The 21,161-nt window shown below is 49.7% G+C and overlaps 1 protein-coding gene across 2 annotated transcripts; it reads right to left on the bottom strand.

The window, feature by feature from the left end:
• Window positions 1–117: 117 nt before the first annotated feature.
• On the bottom strand, window positions 118–20,082 carry kcnq3 (potassium voltage-gated channel, KQT-like subfamily, member 3). 2 transcript variants are annotated; one of them, XM_088311973.1, is made up of 16 exons: window positions 19,758–20,082; window positions 18,921–19,322; window positions 7,272–7,362; window positions 7,069–7,195; window positions 6,468–6,640; window positions 5,943–6,116; window positions 5,744–5,854; window positions 5,528–5,623; window positions 5,364–5,458; window positions 5,266–5,292; window positions 4,555–4,760; window positions 4,370–4,475; window positions 4,155–4,286; window positions 3,719–3,814; window positions 3,558–3,645; window positions 118–3,460 (listed from the first exon to the last, which is right to left on the bottom strand). In XM_088311973.1, exons 2-16 carry the CDS (start codon window positions 19,208–19,210, stop codon window positions 2,855–2,857), a joined length of 2,418 nt encoding a protein of 805 aa, XP_088168099.1. In that variant the 5' UTR covers window positions 19,211–19,322; window positions 19,758–20,082; the 3' UTR covers window positions 118–2,854. The 2 variants fall into 2 exon arrangements, with proteins under 2 accessions (XP_088168099.1, XP_088168100.1); XM_088311974.1 differs by lacking the exons at window positions 7,069–7,195; window positions 19,758–20,082 and having other exon boundaries at window positions 18,921–19,088.
• Window positions 20,083–21,161: the final 1,079 nt, after the last annotated feature.

The raw sequence follows: 21,161 nt of genomic DNA, 5'->3' as shown, positions 1-21,161 counted from the left end.
CAGGACGGCTGGGAATCAAACCCTCACAGCCCCCCCCCCCCCCCCCCCTCTCACACATTCCCACTTCGGCGCGTGTCAATGTGCATCAAGAAGGCCCATCAAGAACAGGACGTATACTTGTCATCACTTGAGAGTTTTATTGTTAATAAGTGGTGCACTTGAAAAGAGAAGAGTTGATAAAAAACACGAGATCGACAACAATTTGCATATTTGCATCTGATGAACAAAAAAAAAAACATGTTTGCAAGGACGCGTGAAGGTCACTTCTTGTCTTAACGTGGAAACAAATATGAGCCGCCCGCCGCCAAGTCGCTCACAGACGTTCTCCTAGCGTCCAAGGCGCGCGCTGGCACGTAGCGGAGCTAGCGGCCGCGCATTTAGTGCTCACGCTCGCTCGGAAACGCCATCGTTTCGTTTGGCACAAATTCCTCATCGTCATAGCAACGAATTTGTCTTATCGTCGTGCACGCTCACATGCACACTAGAAGGTAAAATAGACAATATATATTATGGTTGTTAGCGTATGTTAGCTTAGCATTGCTTACTGGTAGTCAGAGTACATATTAAGATAAATACAGAAGGTTATATGTTGTTATGCAAGTTGTTTTTTGCGCAAACACTTTAAAGTTTTGGTTTCTCGTCACGCGACGATGTTGTGATGCGACTTGGCAGCTTTCGCTACGACGACGCGCACATACAAAATAAACAAGAGAAACATGAATGTGAAAAGGCCAAGGCACAAATCATTGGTAGCAATCAAAAGGTCCAAAAAGATTCTGCTCACGGTTAAATAAAAACCGACAAAACATAAACATGATGGATAAACACACACGTGCGCGCGCTCACACACACACACACACGTCTTGAATATTTTATGGCTTCTTTGTGCGTGTGAATAAAATAATTTGCACTGCTGTTGTCCGGCTAAACTTTCGTGTCCTCGTCCAAACAAGAACAGGAAATGTCAATCGGCTGGGAACCAATCAGAGAAAGGGGCGGGACAAAATCAGGGCTGGCCATCCCTTCAGCGATATTCAAATGAGGATGACCACGTTCGTCCTATTTGCGAAACAGAAATGTCGAGAGGTTTCATGACGATAAAATGACGTGTCATGACCTTGACCTCGTGTCAACAAACAAAAATTAATTTGTTCACCATTCTGATGTACTCCAAACCGTCAACACTGTGGCTTTTTAATGTGTTATTTTTTCAACGTGTCGATTACAACGAACGATTTTAATAAATGCTCGTCATCTCGTTTAGTTGATCATGTGACATGTTAGCTCGTGGTATCGGATCAGCCGATGATGGCGTTAAAAACAAAAAAAAAGAGCCACTTCTCATCTTCACTGAGGCACAAACACCAGCTTGCCGTTTTTGTACACGAATCAAGAATCATGTCAGCAAAAACGATCACAAATGACATTTTGATCCATTCATGAAACGCGTGCAAACATTTTTACTTGTTGGAATCGATTGACCACGACGACGATGACGATGACGAAGGCTACCCAATGAGGAGCCGCCTCTGACTTCCTGTCAATGTCGTTCGCGCCACGCGCTCGTCGCCGGTTGCCGCGGAAACGAGAGCGCGCCAAACGGAGCCAATGAGCACACGCGGCCGGGCAGGTCACGTGACAAGACGATAAAACTAGAAAGGCCTGAAAGTCTTTGAGAAAATACTTTTGATTCGTTAGAAAATCTCCACAAAATATGGAATTGATTTCACTGATTTTCCAAAGTTTTCTTTGTTGCTTCTGTAAAGAGCAAGACGATGGCTTGTTGTCATGGCGACGCCCGTGAGGACTAATCCCAATTTTGGCACGTTGGACATCATATCGATTGTTGACAAACAGACAACGAAAAACGCGCGCACGTGAAACTTTTGGTTGAGTTTGGCCACAAGGTGGCGCCCTCCCATGCAAGCATGCAAACAAAAAGTGGACAAACTTGAGTTGTGTACATGCGTGCCCGTGCGGTGCGCTTCTGGGAAGTATTCACAGTCTTTCGCTTTTCTTCACGCTAAGTTGGAGCTTTTGGGAAAATGTAACGTCTCAACTTTTCTCCGAGCTCATCGGTTCGACACCAATGTTGGTTGTTCTTCGGGGACGAAAAAGAAAAAAGGACCGTGCTGAACAATTTGCATTTAATCGCTTGCTAAAAGGCTTAAAATATTGTCCCATAAATATGCTAATTAGCATTAGCATGAAGCTAGTGGAGCCTTTCCTGAGGCAGTTTGTCGTCCAAATTTTAAAAGTCAGAGTTTCACTTTTTCAGACTTTTCAAACGTTCCATCTTAAACAAAGTGCTGTGATTACGTTCCGGATGCGTTGTCGTTACATGTAGTGGACATGTGTGTGACGTGTGGGATGCGTGTATGAAGAAAAGTTGTTGTTTTTTTCAATGGCATAGCAGTTGTGAGCGTCATCCAGCACTTCCCGCGCTGCAGCAAGCCGGCGTCTACGCTAGTGAGCATGCGTCACATTCGGCGGCGTAGAGCTTCCTTTTCCACAGCCGCCACCGCGCTGCCGTGACATCACTGAGCACGAGTGTTGCAAAATCTTTTTGGGGGGGGCGTCGAGAATATTCTGGAGACTTTTTCATACAAATCAACAAATCAGGAATTTACAAAACTAAAGGTCAAAGTTGAGAGGCAACTTGACTTGGAGCAGCTTAACTTCTCCTGAAAGTTTGAGAAAACATTTTCCACCTCTTTGCAACCTTCCTGACGACATCACTGGCGTCGCGGCGGCGGACATCCACGGAAGGCTTCAAGTGCGGAGGCGTGGCTTGGATTAAAGGTTTAGCGTGACGAGGGGGGCGAGAGAGGGAGGGGGGTGGCGACACGCCCGCTCAGGGCGGCGTACTCCACACGGCGTCACCCAGCCCCTCCCCCGTGGACGAGAGGGGCAGCGGCCCCCCGCTGGGCGTGAACGGGTCCGTGTCCGTGTCCGTCTCTCCCTCCGCCAGGTAGGCGGGCCCCGGTCCGGGTCGGGTCCGGCCGCCCTCCTCCTTGGCCCCCGCCCGGCCGTCGGAGAAGCTGAAGCCGCTGGGCGAGCGCTCCAGCTCCTCGTGGTTCACCGACGGCAGCGACAGCGGCGAGTCTCCCACGCGCCCCTCAGCGTGTCCCCCCGTGGTCCTGCCGCACCCGCCGGACAAGTCCTGCAGAGAAGTGATGGGCAGCACGGTGGGGCGCGCCGCGTAACCGGGCACGAAGGACGGCGGGCGCGGTTGGCCCTGAGAGCGGCCGCCTCCCCCGCCGGCCGGTCCCGCCTCCACGGTGGGCGGGCGGTACGACGTTTGCTGCAAGCCCTCGCCGTAGTTCAGGAAGTGGCGGCGGGGGAGACAGGGGGGCCCCAGGGTCATGTGGGCGGCGCCCGCCGAGTCCACGTGCAAGTGCTCGCTGTGTTGAATGTGCATGTCCACCAGGAAGTCCAACTTCTTCTCCATGTCCTCCACCTGAACAGGAAGAATTTGGATCAGCGAATGAAAATCGCTCCAAATATGAACGATTGCAGGATTTCTCTGTGACTTTGATGCGGGCGCGCTTGCTCACCTGTCTCTCCACACGCACAAATCTTCCCATCATGCTTTGGTCCTCAACTTCGGCCATGGACTGAGCTTTGGACAAGAACGACTCGTGCCTGGAACACACGCACACGCGCACACCGGTTGATCACCTTGTGCTACGTCGGCAACGTTGAAGTCGGGGCCCACCTGGGCGACTGGCTGTTGGCGTAATTAAAGGGCGGCTTGAGCGGTTTCTTCTGTTTGGGGGTGAGGGCGGCGCCAGGTGCCAGAATCATGTCGATCCTGAAAGAAGGTGACGAAGACGAAGAGGAAGAGGAAGAGGTGCAAATTTCATCAAGACTTTTGTTCTGCTCCTCTTCAACTTTATTTCCGTCTTTGTCAATTTAATATGTCAATTCCCACACAGAAAAGCAAATTGGAATTGAATTTATTTATAAGACCCGTTCTTTTCTTTTCTTTTTTTTGGAATCTTTAGACAAACACAGCATCTTATTGTTTCCCTCCGAATGAACACTAAAAGTACTCAAACCAAACACAAACAAAATCTTTCCAAATGAATGAAAACAAATGAGGAGAACGAAATTGGGTGGGCGGGGCTTGGTGGCGAGGGGGCGCGGCTCACCGGGTCTGGAGGTACTTGATCCTGCAGAGCATGTCCAGATGTCCGGCCGAGTATTGCTCGATCACGTCCTTGACGTCGTACGGCCTCAGCGTCTCCTTGAAGCGCTTTTTGTTGAGGAGGAAGGTCATGATCCTGACGTGCAAACACAAACACACACGTCACCTTGGCCGGAAGCCGCGACGACCGGCGGCGGGCGGCGGGCGGCGGGCGCAAACCTGACGGCCCTGATGGCCAACTTGAGCGTGGGGATCATCTCCTCCAGCAGGATGTCGGGCGGGAAGCCGCGCTCCTCCGCCAGCGCGTCCGCCGGCGCCGCGCCATCTGCGACCACATTTCATCAGTTGATTTGCCGTCGTCTTTTCGATGCAAAGTGCAAATGACGCGGCTTTTGCCGGCGTACCTTCGGAGCTCTGGCGCAGCGTGGTCGACCTCATGCGGAAGGCGGTGCGGAAGCGTTCGCGGTTGCTGAAGCCGGCCGCTTTGGGCTCCTTGGAAGGACTTTCCTCCAGCGCTTCGGCGTTGGCCGCCATTTTCCTGCTGGCCGCCGCCGCCACGGCCGGACGCGTGTTAGGAAGGCGCACGCGCTCCAGCAGCGTCATCTTCTGGCTGCCGGGCCACACGGTCGTCATGGTTACAAACAACAACGCTGGCGACCGCTCTCGCTCGCGCCAACAATGTTCGCCTCTTTGGAGCTTTGCAAGACGACGACGACGTCGATGACGATGATTTTTACTCTTTTTTGACTGCGCATTTCATTCTTTGGAAAATGCTCCATTTTATTTTGTGATAACTTTCCTTTTTTTTTAAATACAAAAAAACGGATCGTGTCATCAAGTAGTCTTCAAATCCCAACTTTTGCCTTCCAAGTCAATTTCAAATCAACCCCAAAAGTCGAATCATGATTTCGATAAACAAAGATGAAAATGAAGGATTTTTTTTTAAATTTTAAATTATCGCTGACTTTGGTTTCACAAACACACTTTTGCCTTTTTGTTGATCAAAAGCATTTTTGTTTTAGCGCCCAAAAATATTTGTTCACTTTGCGTTATTTTGTGAACTCAAATCATCATCGTGGACTGGCGACCAATCCGTTTGTCTTCCAAGCGCTCACCTCGCCATGACGTCCAGGTGGTCCTTCCTGATGGCAGACAAAGACAAACGTGTAAAAAAAAACAAAAAACGCGAGAATATCGCGTGCGCGCGCCTCACCTGAAGCACGGGAGCGAGATGATGGTCTCGTAGAACCTCCACGTCGCGATGAGGTCTTCCCTGATCGGATTGGTGGAATAATAGCGCCACGCCGACTGCAACAGACACGCACACGCAGCCTTCAGTTGTCCAATCGGATGGCGGCGGGGGCGGGGCCTCCTCACCTGGATGAGCCCGGCAGCCGGATGGCGTCTCTTCTCAAAGTGTTTCTGTCTGTGCTGCTCCTGGACCTTCAGGGCCAGACCGGAACCCAGGATACCCTGCATGGCCAACGTGACATCGACAGGACACGCGGTCAACGCGACGAAATCCTGACGATATCGTCAATCGACTGCGCCATCGTCAGTGTCACAAAATCACGGCGTTCCGCGGTTACGTACGGCAGGCAGGGCGAAGAAGGAGACGCCGATCAGCGCAAAGGTTCCGGCTAAAAGTCGCCCCGCCCACGTCTTTGGCGTCTTGTCGCCGTAGCCGATGGTGGTCAGCGTGATCTGCGGCGGCGCGACGCACGACAACCGGTGAGATTTTGCACGGCGCGGCGGCGGCGGCGGCGGTGTCACCTCGCCACGGGTTACGTACCAGCCCCCACCACAGCGCGTCGGCGTACGTGTCAAAGTCCTGAGCTTTGGGCTGAGCGGTCGGGTCGTCCTGGTCGGACGCGTCCAGCGAAACGTCGTCCTTCTCCACCAGGTAGACCAGGAAGGACGCCAGGATCAGCGACAGGAAGCCGATGTACCAGGCCGTGATCAGCTCCTACGTCACGTCACGTCACGTCACGTCACGTCACGCAGCACAACTCTCATCAACTTTCACACACTCCCACGTGCTATTATATGAGAGGTGCGTGTGTGAGAGCGAACAAAAAATAAAAAGCTTGAGGCGTGAGAAGCTTTTTGCAGCAGTGTGAACGGTAACAAAGCTTTTCTGTCGTGCGCGTGAGCGTATCTTTGTGAGTGGCAAACATGTCAGTCGTGTGTGAGAGAAAAAAAATTCCAAAATCAATTGTCGTGTGAACGTGTTTCGCTTGAGAGCGTTACAAAAAAGCATGGCGAGTGCGGAAGCGTCACGTGAAAGTGATGTCATTCGGGGGGCGTGGCCTCCTACCTTGCTGTGCGCGTAGATGGCCGAGCCGAGCAGCTTCCACGTTCCTCCTCGCCGGTCCATGCGCAACATGCGCAGGATCTGCAGGAAGCGCAAACTGCGCAGGGACGTGGCCAGCACGTTGCCTTGGTTACGCACCGCCACCACCGGCACCGACGCCATCAGAACGAAGATGTCTGAACGGGCCGACATCCCATAATGTCACAGACGGCCGCACTCACTCACCAATCACTTCAGGGGACGATCGTCATATTTGACTCGACGGCGGAAACGATTCATCGAATAATCCACAACAACCAGACGGGGACGTGTTTGTCGTTGACCCGTTCACTGAAACGATTTATCGAGTGCTCCCCAAATACTGAAGTGGGAATTTTTTTCCATCGTGGACTACATGCGCAATAAAGTCTTAAGGCGGAATCAATTATTTGATTCTTAGACGTGGGCCAGATTGTTGAGTCAACGCAACAATTTGGTCAAACGAATCGAATAGTCCAATCACAACAAATTCATCTCAGAGGTCATTTTGTGGCGCGACCTCGCCTAAAATGTCTCCGTGTAGCATTTAGGACGTCGAAAATCAGCACATTTGGGGCGACCTTACCCAGCATGCAAAGCGGCTTGCGGGCAAACTTGAGCCTCCCTCGCCATCCTTTGTAGCGGCAGCAACATCCTGCGGCCCAAATGCGCAACGCAAACTCCGCCCCGAAGATGAAAATGGCGAACGTTTCCTGGGAAGCGCCAAACACACGTCGTCAGGTCTGCGCAAGTGCGTGTGTGTGCGCGTGCGTGCGCGTGAAAGCTCACCAGAACCACCAGCCAATGAGCCGACGTCTTCTCGTGTTCCTTGAAGGTTGTCAACACGGCCAAAATCAAACAGCCCAGGACGATCAGAAATCTGCGAACACACACGACATTATTTCATGAGAGAGAAAAAAAAAACAAACAAAAACTTTTGACTCCAGTTGAACAAAGTTGTGTAGCGCAAGGTTTTGAGCACTAGGGGGCGCCACACTTTCATTTGAAAGTAAATGCAGCTCAGTGAATCCTTTTTTTGGTTTCGCTGACTCAGCAGAACAAATAAAATAATGACATTTTGGACACACACACACACACACGCACATATATATATATATATACACACACATATACATCTCTCTGTCACTTTATATACATAGTTGAGTGTTGCCTAAAATCATTTCAATATATTGACTGTCCCATCATGTCTAAACGGCAACAAAAGTGAGTTGACCCCAAAGTGAAAATGTCTCAATTGCGCCCAATGAGCAATTTTCCTCTTCACTAGTTAAAGTTGTGTTCAATTTGTCTTTTTGAATTTTTTCACAGTGTCATCGCTCGCTGGAAGTTCAAAGTGGAGGTCGTCCCACTTGTGCTGCTTCAGCTGCGAGTCTCTCGTTTTCTGAAGGTTGCTCGGCTAATAAAGAAAGTTCTTTGCACAGCCGCAATTAATCCGCTCTGATCCAGCGAGCCCGCGGGAGGCTTGAAGCCCCCCCCAAAGGATTCCTAACGAGCAACTTTCTGACGAGATCCAATAAACAGATTGCAGACGCAGCAGGTCGGACGCGTCCTTCGTGTGGGAAAGCGCAAGAGAAGCGGAACCTCGACAAAACTCCTTGAAAAATCTTTTGTCAAATATGCCCCAAATGTTGTTGAACAAGGACAATTATGAAAGATCGAAAATAGGTTTCAGAAAATATCATCAAAGTACCGATTATGGGGGGGGGGGGGAAGGATGATCCGGATTTTCTTGATGCATGACGAAATTCTGATGAATCGGCAGAATTGATCATTGATTTCAAAACTTTGTACAGTGGACCATCGCACACTCGCAGCAGATTTTTTATTCCAGAGGTATTTTTTGTTTTTGGGGGGTAATTAAATCAAGGTAAAAGCAGGTCTAAGTTGTGGCGCAGTTGGTGTTGATTTGATCAAGACGCAGGGAATGGTCGCACAAGGATGCACGACTGTCTGCAACAGCTGCAAGCGAGTTGATGCTCACTTCAAAGGGAATGAATCCCCAAACGGCGCAAACACGCCTTTTTTCTCGTGTCCACCCACGAAAATACCAAAGGAAAACTCCACGCACTTGAAAACGGGACTGTCAGTCTTTGGAATGTACGCAGCCAACTCAAGTCGTTTGTCGCCATCAAATGGTCGGCAGTGGAATTGCACCCCAACTTGTCAGGAAGAAAAAATTACAATACCAAAAAAAAAAATGGCCGAAATTTTTGTGGCCTTTGCAACTCCGCTGTGGCGTCGCAGCGACTTTTGCAGCCGTCGCATTCCAGCGCTCGCCGTCTCTTCTTCTTCTTTTTCTGCTGACAGGTGCAAAGTTGCCGAGACGAAGATTAGCCCAGCGAGCGGCGGAATTGCGACGGGGAGCGCTTTCTGCTTTCGCCGTCCGACTGATGTCAAAGAAACGAGCGCGATTAGCGGCGCTAATTGGATGCATTAGTGCACGTTAGGGAGTCGGCAGTTCAGCGGGCCTCGCGGCGGCTAATGAGTTTCCTCGCCACGTTGCCCAAACGTCCCGAGAGAGAGACGAGCGGCGGCGTGATGGGCGGAAAAACTTTTCATTCGTTTACCGTGCAAAATTTCACGTCAACTGAAGGCTTGGCGACCAAAACAGTGAGAATTGGAATACAATATTCAGATTTAATAATACTTCTTCAAGTATATCTTGAAAGCGGATCGTGTCCACCTGTGCTTGTGTTAGCCAATCAGCTGCCTCCAACCTTTTTGTGCCTCGTCCAGGTCTTCCTCGTGGTCTCGTCAATTTCTTTGGATGAGTTCTTTGTTCGGAGGTGCGAGAAATGAGCCCAATTCCAAAAGAAGGACCAAAAATAAAATTGAAGCAACACTGGCGGGAAATTGTCATTCGTCAACTTGGAAATGAAAATTGATCAAGATCGGATTTTCTGAAGTCCAAAATGCGCTCACAAGTTGGATCAGGTTTTGCCCAAAGTTTTGTTCGTCGGGATGATGACGAAGCGCTCTGGGATTGCCGCCGCTGACTCGGCACGTTCGCAGGAGATGCCGCGGGAGAAGCGACGCCGTGGCGTGACCTCATCTTCGGCTTTAATTCCATTTGATTTCCTGCTCGCTTAATTAGCGTTTGCTCAGCGGGAGGAAACGAGTCGGAGGATTCGGCAGAACGTCACGCAATGAATCCGAGGCGGAAGCGGCAAAGAAGATAAATGACGTCGATGGAGGTCATCCGTCTCGTATCAATCAAATTGTGGCGCTCAATTTTTCTCCCGCCGATCGTCAATCAAACTTACGGAGGAGCGCTGGACGACGCCCAACTGGCCGGCGTCCATCGTCATCTGGTCGAGCGCCAACATCCACGCCGGATAGACAAATAATAAGCAATCAGCATCGTTAGCACTCGTTAGCGTGCGAGCGCTAACCGATGGCGCGGCGGGTTCACGTGAGATGTCGCGACTAAATGGAGACGTGCCTTCCAAAAGACGTTTTTTATCCATCCGTCCATACCGCTTCTCCTCACGAGGGTCGCGGGGGGTGCTGGAGCCTATCCCAGCTATCTTCGGGCAGTAGGCGGGGTCACACCCTGAACTGGTTGCCAGCCAATTGCAGGGCAGACGTTTTTTATGTAAAAAAAGAAGCGAAATGCTCTTTCACCAAGACATGATGATGTGATTGGATGCGAAAGGCGCCGCCGCGTACGAAGCTGACTTTCATTTCTGAACTTGACGACTTTGACTTTGACTGCGAACGAGCGCACGAACGAGTCGGTGCGAGCGAATCGTGGGAGCGAGTCACGAGCCGGGCCTGAACGGCTCCTCAGTGAGTTGAAAGTGACTTTGGAGAGAGCCAAGAGTCAGTCTACAGAGAGTTGGTGCAAGCGAGTCGGGACAAAGTAAACAGCCAGTCGGCAGTGAGCATGTCGGGACTGACTTTAGAATGAATGAATGAACGAATCTGGAGAGAGTCAATAGGAGCCAGTTGTCCTGATCGAGTCGGCAGCCGGTCACGAGCGATTTGGAAGTGAGTCGGCGGGCGCGAGCTGAAAGCAAGTCGCTCCCGTGACTCACTTCCAACCTGGCCGCGCTCGTCACGACTCGGTCTCACCTGACTCCAAACGCTCATTACGGAAGGAACACTTTGTGCGGGAAACAAGCGGCGCTGACGCACGCGGACAAGGAAGCGGTGACTCTTGTGGGAAATGACGAGCCTTATTAAAAGTCGAGGAGTCGCACGCCAGACCTCCAGTAAATACCCCCCCCCCCCTCATTTCAACCTCTGACAGCCCCCCCACCCCCACCCCACTACACTAGCTGACACGCATCTCGTTCCCATGGCAACAGCGGTTCTCGGAACTCTCCCAGGAAGATCCCTGTGTTGCCATGGCGACACCAGCTCGCTTCCCTCTCGTCAGAGATCGCCAGTCGTGTCTCGTCTGAGCTGGTTTCCATGGCGACGCGGCACGGTGAGCCGCCATTGGACGCCTGCGGCGACGTGGCGTAAACAAACAAACAAACAAACATGTCTTCCACCACGACGCCGCCAAGACGTTGGAGCAATTTATTTATTTTTTTGCAAGTTGCCGATGTCTGTGGACGCATGTGATCTTTGTAAGGCAATTGTGCACATGATTTTAAAGAAATGGACACAAATGCTTTGGCCTTATTAAAAAAAAAAAAAAAGATGTGTCAAATTGCATCTCAAATATTTCGACGAGTTCAAATGTTGCATTGTGGCGACATATTGGTTGGTCAATTGGAAAAGAAAAGCCCATGAAAGCGTCAGTCGGTAGGAAAATAATTTGATAAAAACCTGGTCATGTGACCATTTACGACGTAAATTGAAAATCGAGCTGTTCACAAGAGCAACACTTGCAAGACGCTGGAAAATCACTTTAGGGTTGCTGTTAAAAAAACAAAAAACAAAAACAAAACAGTTGCACTAGCGCCACCTTGTGGAAATACGAAGCGAGACTGCTTGGAAATCTGAAGTAAGCAATTTGATTTATTTGGAATCTGAGTTCATCATCAGCTCGTCATATTTAAATTGAACTCGGCTGCTTTTGCGATAAGATGATTGGAAAGCATTTTGAGGAATCATTTTATAATTCAAATAAAAAGATGTCGCCGCAAAGAGCCGAAAGGCAGACGGAACTTCGAAGTGAAAGACACGAGGCCACGCCACCAAAAGTTGCGGTCGCTAAGCTGGTTTTCGACCAAGATGTGCTTTCGGTTCCTTTTCCTTTTTATTGAGTTTGAAAGGAGAACAAACGTGTCGCCACAAAGCAACCGAGTGACGACATGGTGAAAAAGCTCAAGCATGATTCGGCACACTTTTTGACGTGTCACCGCTGCGGCAGAGGTCCAAAAGGTTGCGTGCGTTCGTTCGCGCGTCCTCCCGAGTGGGCGAGCATCAAAGTCGCTGGAAGCTTTTAAGCTGTCACAGCAGGAACCCAAAACAAGTTCAAAGACAAAGAAAAAAAAAAGTTGCGATGACCCAGCCAAAGTCGCGGCACCAACATCCAATGACGAAAAAAGCGGAACCTGCGAACTGGGAGGCAAACGTGCCAAACACTCGCCGGACGCAACTTCTTTGCGGCGAATCGCGAGCCCAGTTGAAGGACGGCACACGGGGTGACAGCCAATCAGATTGCAGCGCTCCCGAGCCTCATTAACAAGCGGGCCCGCGTCTCATTAGTCTGCTGGCCCAAAAGCGCTTGACCTCAGCGCCGCCGCCATCGCCGTGAAGACCACAGGAAGCGAAAAACGCGACGATGACGAAGATGATGAAGGTTCGAGATTATGACGTGTTGAGGGTGAAGATGCTACTGCTTGCACATTTTTTGGTTCGTGGGCATTTTTAGACGTGGTTGCCAGGCAACTGAGACTTTGTTGTACACTAATGTGTCATCCTGCCTGCTGTACAAACACAAAAACACGCACACACAGATTACATCGTCATGCGGCAGCAGCACAGGTGACGTGCTCATACATGGAACACGCTAACATCCGTTTAGCATGTTAGCCACTGCGCACATGTGTGTGTGTGTGTGTGTGTGTGCAGGACTCAACATGATAAGAGGAGATCCAAAGGGGGAGCAGATGCTCACCCATCCCGGGCGGTTACCATAGCAACGAGTCTGGTGGTTGCTGTGGCGACGTTGCGCTCCAGATGCCGAAGCGCAAGCGAGCCAAAACGCGCGTCTGCCGGGCCACAATGAGCGCAAGGCAAAAGCCACGCTCTCGACACGCTAACGACGCAAAACGCTGCAGCTCAACACAAACGCGGCAAACTCCAAGCACGCCACAACCAAGTCTCACAAAAAGTTGCGTTTGTGAGTGATCTACGATTTTGCGTTTTTTTTTTGTGATCTACATGGTAGCAGCTAGCGGGCGCTAAGCTAACTTGAAGTTTCATGTTTCCAGGCCAACGTCCAAGTTTGCAAACTTCCTTCGTGCTCGGACGCCGTCGGAGGCCAACAGCGAAGACGACACACGGATGCTCTGCTTTGAACAACGACATCACGTCACAATAAGTGCACGGAAAAAAAATGTAACGCACGCGTCGCTACGAAAGATGCTAATGCGGCATTAAAAAAAAAAGGAAATGACAAAAGCAAAAGAGTTCGCAACCTTTTTCTTCCGATTTGTCACCTCAACAACTAGAAACACACGAACCATTTGCATCAATATTAAAACGGCAACTAAATAAACGACATTGTGTTCATCACCAACTTTTTTTTTTGTATGACTTTGTTTACAAACTGTTCCACTCGTTTGCTGAAAAAAAAATTGGCTTAAAACAAGCCACGTGGCAAAGCGACGTTTGGACCTGAAGAGAAGTTGTTGTTTTTTTCTGCAGAGGAGTTTTCGAACGCCGGAACGCGACATGCATACGTCACGTTTTGCGACAATTAGCGACGATTCAGTCTCAAGTCGGCCTCGACTTGTTTTTTCTTTTTTATGGCCAATTGGCATCTGGATGGAGTCCCCACGGCCCTCAATGAGACGTTTTTATGATCTCCGCGGCGGGAAAACGAGGACGCCAATAGGACAAAAACCACTTTGAGCACAGCGCAAAGCCGACATGCAAACTGTGAGGCGGATGTGCGAAGCCATCAAGAAAATCAACAGCAGCAACTGGCATGAGAGGAGCGCGCGTTTGGCACGCAACATGCTGCGCGGCATTCTCTTGCGAGCTGGCGTGGTGGTCGTGTGTTCCCCAGATGGAATTCGCCATCAAAGGCAGGATGGCGCCAAGGTGCCATCCATCATCCCGAGAAGGCCGCTCGCCTCGCATCCTCACGCTCTCCCTGAACGCATCGCAAATTGTTTTGTTCACGCTGACCTCATTCAGATGGCGTTTTTTTTTGTTTTTTTAAGGCGACATGAGATTGAAAATGGATTGCGCCAGTGGCGACATTTCAAAACGGACAACTTTTTTCAGCGTGGTTTCTTGAGACTTTTTTGCGTGTCTACAAAATTTCACAGTGTTAAGTCAAACTGGCTTGACGGGTGGAATTTTTCCAAATTTCTGTAAAAAGTGAGACAGAAATGTCATCTTTGAAGCAAAATGTCAGACTTTGTAACTAACCATATTCATATTTTTGGAACAGCAGCGGTGATTTTATTTATTCGATTTCATTTTCATTTGCAACTTCCGGGTTTAGCTATGCGCTTTTATTTTGAATGCAAACTTCCTGTTTACAGTTCACGCGTAAGGTAACGTAACGAAGAGTACGGCCAAGAGTTTCATATTGATCCTCGGAAAAACGGACATTTCTTTTACGAGCACCCCCTTCGACGAGGCAAAAGGTGTGAAAATGATGTAAGTAAGTCTTTTGTGTTTGTAAATATTGAGCGTTGATTGAAAGATGTTAGCTAGCTAATTGTTAGCGTGTGTTTCGGCTCTTACGGTGATTAGGTTCAAAGGTTACACGGTTATGGATAAATGTTGCTCAAAAAATCAACCACAATATCATCATCAGTAAAGTCTCATCCTTGTTCGGAGGGCATGTGTGTATGTTTTCATGCAGGGCAGCTTGAGACTTTTTTGGTGGTTCTCCTCGAGTGGCTTAAATTTCACGTCGCTAACTCCAACTGGTTTGCGAGGCAATTTCGATTAAAACAAATCCAGTTGGGTGCGACAAAGCCAATTTTTGTTGCCGAGGAAATTTTCCCCTAGAAAACAACACAAACTTGGATGATATGTTGGAGAGTAAAATCTCTCAAAATGTATTTGTCCTAACGATGACGAACGAGAGGGTTTCGCGCCGTCAAACGAAGAGTCCAAGAAGAGCGTGACCATTTGGTTTTAATTGTTATTTCGATGAGAGGAAGTTCAAGTGAAAGTGACATCATCACAGTCACTGAAGCACAAAAAAGTGCTTGTCCCGTCAAAAACGAGAACATTGGTGCCTTTGCAAATAAATCCAACTTGTCGTGTCAGCATTCCCTGATACCCCCCCCCCCCCCCCCCGCCGTGTCCTCTGTCGCCCTTCAGACCCCCCAGCCTGCAGCTCTGACGTCCATTTGGCTTTAAAACACAAAACAAGTGTGTTCAATATCCTCCACGCTGACTTTGCCTTCTCTAGGAAGCAAAATGGCTTTTGTGCGGCGCCCCCTGCTGGACTGCACACGTCACAGGAAGCCCTCGTTGGACGACGACCGTATTTGGGGATTAAGGTAAGCGTTCACAACGGGGAATCCACTTTTTAATGTACAACCTGACAAGATAATTCCGCAATGCAGTATCATTTGCGGATGCATTTCAGCAGCAAGACGCTGAATGATGATTGCCGATTTTTTTTGTCGCGGCAATTTAGAAAGTTTAATGCATGATATTGGGAAATGTTCAAATGGACTTTTGGAATGTGTTCTATGAAAAGTCAATTTTTTCTAATTTGCGGCAATGTACCCTTCCCACCCACTGTGATGTCACAGTGGGGGCAATTAACATGAGTGCCCGCCAAAATAATTTGAAGCAAGAAGATTTCACGTCAAGTGATTTGTCATCAAATGATTTCGACATAAATGGATGACTTGAGATGAAATCATTTGGCAGATTTGATCATTTCGATTCGACGGACAGAAAATGATTTGAATCTCTCGTGACGGTTCCTTGAATATCAGATGACGTCTTGGAAACGGCGCTCTGTTACGTTTTTGTCTCCTTTCAACGAAGTAAGTGGAAAGAAATCCTTCCGCCTTCTGTGGCAGCCAATCAGAGTAAAGCTGGCGTCCAGGAAGCAGGAAGTGAGGCCAAGAATCCATTAGGAAGCGTTTTTTTTTTTTAATAAGTCGGGTCGGGGAGGGCGGGAGGTTGTGCTGAGGGGATGAATAAATGATGAGTGTCGTTCTTGTGGGAATGCACAGTCAGCGGCCGGCAACTTGGGCAGGAAATTCGATGCCGATCACGCTCGGCGAGGACCTTCGAGAAGACGCGAGCGACCGAGTCCTCGACCGCTTCGCTGAAAAATAATTGCAGGCAAAAAGATGCGACGGCAAATGATCTGGCGCGGAACGACTCACGGCGAAAAAGAGTTGAACGTCAAAGAGTGTTAAATGATTGAACATGAAATTTGACGGAAAAATGTTTTGACAAAAATATTTGGACATAACGATAAATAACGACTTGTATATTTTGACGTCAATGAACTGGTTTGACATCAAACGAGTGTGACGAGATGAGTCATTCGAATTAATGACGTCCTCATAAGCGCAATTCCTATAAATTCTTTCTTGCGCTGCGCACGAATAAAAATTGAAGTACGTCTTCCGATGAGCGGCCCTGATCACAATCAAGTCGCGTGTTCCCAACGGCGAGCTTGCTGCTGATTTACGCCGCTAGGATGTTTGGCGGCAACGTTGAGGTGATGGGAGGCGCCGTCACATCAAAGCAAGCTCGTGATTCGCCAATACTTGCCAGAACCTCCTTAAAAAGTCAAGAGAAACAGAGTCGGCGTCCGACTGCCGCCGGCATCCCGCAAGTCGCCGCTTCAAAGACAATTCCCGACGGGAAGATTACGAAAAATCAAATAAATCAAATGCGTAAAAATCAGCTAATCGCCTCCATCGACCCGGTCGTCTTGAACGTGATGCAGCTGCTCATTCCTGAACGTTTGATTAGCCGCCGTTAACGACATCCACGTTACGCGAAACGATCGGCACCGCAAAGCGACCGCTAACGATGCTCTTAAACACTCACGCCACTTCCTGACACCCTCGCATTGATCGGTTTCGTTTCTTTCCTCCCCCAAACGCACACACACACGCAAAATCCTCGCAGCGTTTGAACGCCACACAGTAGGCGGCCGATTGGCTCATTACGGATGAGCCGGCCCATCCCACTCGTCAATCGTCCTCATCGACTAAATCACGGAACTCTTTAAACGACAAGTTGGAGTCGACTAAGTCTCGTAATTTGCTCAAAATCCAGCGAGTGACGCGTATTAAATCAAAGAGTCGTGCTACTCTTCATGTCGACGACGTCACGTGGCTCCTCGAATCGACTTCTTTAAACTCAATCGAGGCAAATGACTCGTTTCAAATCGATTAGGTCACGTGACTCAATTTAAACGGAAGAGTCGAGACACTCTGAACACCAAGTCATGTGACTCTTACGACTTTAAAATCAACTAAGTGACTCATTTTTTAAAAGGAACGAGTCACGGATTGGTCATGTGACACTTTCCGTCAACAGAGTCATGTTTCTCTCTTTAAATTCATTCAATGATGTGAACACCCTAAAACTCACCTGAGTCACATGACTCTGAATTAACAACGTGGCTCAGTGCGGTGACTCGATTCTCGGACTTGAAATTCATTTTGACAGGCTTTGAATGGATTCCGATGTCATGTGACGCACTTAAAATCTCGCGTGACTCTTTAAACGGACCACTTTAAAGTCAACGCAATCAATATATGACTCTTTGAATCGACTCCTAAAAATGTTAGGTGGCCTTTGAATTGACTCCTTTAGAATCGACGAGGTAACGTCCGGCTCGAAATCGATCGAATTAGACAATGAGTTCCACCTTTGTTCCCGGACTCCCGTGAAAATTGTAAAGACGGCGGAACCTGGTCAGAATCAAGACTGGGAACAAAACGGACAAGTGACGTCGTGGGACTTGCGGGAGAGTTGAAAGGTCGCCGATTTGCAGCAAACTAAAGAAGCGATCGTTTATGTTGATGTTTTGTGACTGTCAAGTGTCACGGCGCCGCTCTGATGATGATGATGATGTCACACGTTGGCTGACAGCGCCACATATGGGGCGGCCATATCGGAAGGATGGGACGCCAGACGATCGCTGCCGGTTGACTCACTGAGTGTCATCGCGGCGGCCTTTGACGCGCGTTTGCCTGTTGGACGCCGACGATCGCTGTCTGCGCGGCGCCGTCGAGCGGCGGCTGTTCCGCTCCACACGGAATCCCCTCACACGCGGCGCCGCCGTCCAATCTTTCCCATGCCAAAGTGGGCTAAGCGGCGTGTTGCTTTGTCCCGTGAACGTCCGCTTCACACGCAACAGTGACAGTTGGAAAAAATCCAAATGGCGTCTGCAGGAGGAGAGGGACCAACGTCGTTGTCACGTTTTGTTCCGATCCGTGACATCGTCGCCGTGACGACCTCCAGGAGGAGTTTGGACCGATGCGGCTGGTCAATGGAGGGCGCCGCCCTGCCACGTACGGCGGACGCCACAAATCGATGCCCGCAAACATTTTGGTTCTCAAATATGATAATTGTAGCCCGAAAATATTCAAATCAAAGACGTTCACGAAGCCATTTGCAGATGACCATATTTGTAAAGATGTGCTCATGCGTTGTGGGGAAAATCGCTCCCATTTTTTTAAGTGACGGAACGTTGCCCTTCACGAAGCTACTCTGGAAACGCTTCGGACGGGAATGTCATCCGAAATATTGCAAGTTTAAATATTTTCGGAACGATGATCACGTGCCTCCACTCGCGCATTATCGGTTCTGTTTTTCGGGACGTCGCGATGGAGGCCGGCGGCCATCGCAACTCTTGTATTTTTTATTTTTTTTTAAAATCCTCTTTTCTCCAAAACGAACACGGCCGGTCAGAGTCATATGCAAATGATGGCAATTTTTAGAGCACATGAAATCGGTAAACAAGTCATTGCAATTATTGGCACGTTTTCACAATTTGCGGGCGGGCAGACCTATAGCCCCCATGCCAACTGCAAATCCACTTCAGCAAACCCCCCAGGAAAAAAAAAAAAAAATAGTCGTCAGGCCGAGTTTCTCACACGACAAATCTGAAAAGGAAGCACTCAGGAAAAGGACCCAAATAAAAAAAGTCGCAGTCACGTGCGGGAGGCCAAGAAACAAAAGCACGACGGCAAGTTGCGCGTTCAGAGCCGACTCGAAGCCGAAGCCCGCGAGAGGCCCCCGAAAAGGGGGACGATAGTTTTTGAACGTGGCGTTACTCACACGAAGGCGTGGTAGAGGAGCGCCCATCCTCGCGGTCGCTCCAGCGCGTCGTAGATCAGGTTCTGAATCCTCCTCTTGCGGGCGTTATTCCTCTTGGCGGGCCGGCTGTAGTTCAGGGGGGTCTTGGCCAGGAGCCCGATGGCCGTGCCCTGCGACCCCCGCTTGTAGTCCGCCACCACCGCCGCCAACTGGATGCCGTCCCTGTCCCCCCCGATGCCACCCTGCTGGTCCGGGGGGTCCTTCTTGCGGTCCTCCGAGCCACTCGCTGCGCTCCTGGATCGCAGTCCCATGGTCAGTGCTGCTTGGCCGGGTCGGGCCGCATGCCATGGTCCGGTCCGGTCCGGTCCGGGTGCCCCCGCCCCGCCCCGCCCCGTGCCCTCAGCCGGGGGTCATTTAGGGACGCTGGGGGAGCAAGAAACAAAACAAACAAAAGTGGCGTCAAGTCACAGAGGAGGAGGAGCATTGCTGGCCATCCATCAGCGGCTTCCCAAGAATGATAAATTTTTAGGGGGGCGAACCCAAAAATTATTCTTGCCTAAGTGGGGTTTTGCCGCAAATATCAAAAAGCAGTGTTGGCTCCCATTTAAAAAAAAAAAAAAAAAAAAAAATTGGTGTCTAGCAGACCGCGAGTAAGCGAGGGTGCACTGTAATATTATTATTAGTAGTATTTATGATCTTTAAGACGTCAACAACACCGCAACACGCACGGAAAACAAAAGAACTCGGAGCGCGTGCACGCATGGTTCCTCGCTCACGCGCGCGTCAAATAATGCAAACATTTTTCTAGTTTTATTTTTTGGGGGGGGGGGGGGGGTATAACAAAGAAAGCAAGCTCACCGGCGTGCATGGCTCGGGTCTTCCTGGCTTCGTGCCTCCATGCAGCCCGCGCGCGCACGAAAGGAAGCACCGCAGCGAGCGAGGCGCGAAGACGGCTCGCCAACAACAAAAAGAGCAAGAACCGGACAAAGAGGTCCGCGAGAGGAGAGGAGAGGAGCAGGGTGGAGACGGAGGCTTGCGAGCAGGAGGAGGAGGAGGAGGAGGAGGAAGGACGAAAAGAAGGAAGGAGGAAATGATGGAAGAAAAAAAAGGGTCGATATTGGAAGTGAAGCAGAAGCGAGAGACGAGCAGCAGCGGTAGCGCGACGCGGCGTGCGCGTGCACGTAGCAACACTGGGTACGTGCACGCGCGGAAGCAAGACGAGCAGGTACACCTTGCTCGCCCCGGGGAACGGACACGCTCACGAGCACGCGCCTGGCCCGAAGGAAAGGACAGAACAGGTGTGCAAAAAAGAAGTCAGCACATCCATCACTAAATAATCAATCAAGCTCACATTGAGTGATCGATCACTTCATTGATTGCCAATCAATTGGAGGGGAAGTAAATACCGAGCTGGTTTTACACACGTGCACACACACGGAGCATAGTCTATATAAACCCAACACACGTACACTCCAAGTGCACTTGTACACAAGCATACACACACACACACATATACATATATATATATATATATATCCATCCATCATCTGTAGCGCTTCTCCTCACGCGGGTCGCGGGGGGTGCTGGAGCCTATCCCAGCTATTTTCGGGCAGTAGGCGGGGGACACCCTGAACTGGTTGCCAGCCAATCGCAGGGCACACAGAGACGAACAACCATCCGCACTCACACTCATACCGAGGGGCAATTTCGAGTGTTCAATCAACCTGCCATGCATGTTTTTGGAATGTGGGAGGAAACCGGAGTACCCGGAGGAAAGCCACGCAGGCACGGGGAGAACGGATGGCCGGAGATCAAACCCACGCCCGATGCTGTCTCTCACTGTGAGGCCATCGTGCTAACCAGTCGGCCACCGTGCCGCCTATACATATATATATATATATATATGTGTGTGTGTGTATATATATATATGTGTATATATGTATAGATGATGGATGGATGTATATATATACATGTATATACATAAATATATATGTATATATATATGTATGTATATATATCACAGTCACAGACTTAAGTCAAAGCAACTTGCAATGTGGGAGTGTTTCATCAATAAAAGATGTTAATAAATCTTCTCGGGATTGATGTGAGCGAGGCAGGACAACCACCTCGAGTGAAAGAAAAAAAATAAACGACAACAAATTGGCGGAGGATGTCCGCTCGAGGCCGATGTCCGCCCATCGCAGCCACGACTCAGCTGACGGCCGTGACATCATTAGCTCCGCCCCCTCAGCCGCCTTAACA

Source organism: Idiotropiscis lumnitzeri, chromosome 12 (assembly GCF_059441095.1).
Source record: "Idiotropiscis lumnitzeri isolate Australia: NSW breed Sydney's pygmy pipehorse chromosome 12, RoL_Ilum_1.0, whole genome shotgun sequence".
NCBI classification, from domain to species: domain Eukaryota; kingdom Metazoa; phylum Chordata; class Actinopteri; order Syngnathiformes; family Syngnathidae; genus Idiotropiscis; species Idiotropiscis lumnitzeri.
The sequence above is the reverse complement of the archived record's forward strand: the minus strand, read 5'-3'. Positions and strand labels throughout refer to the sequence as shown.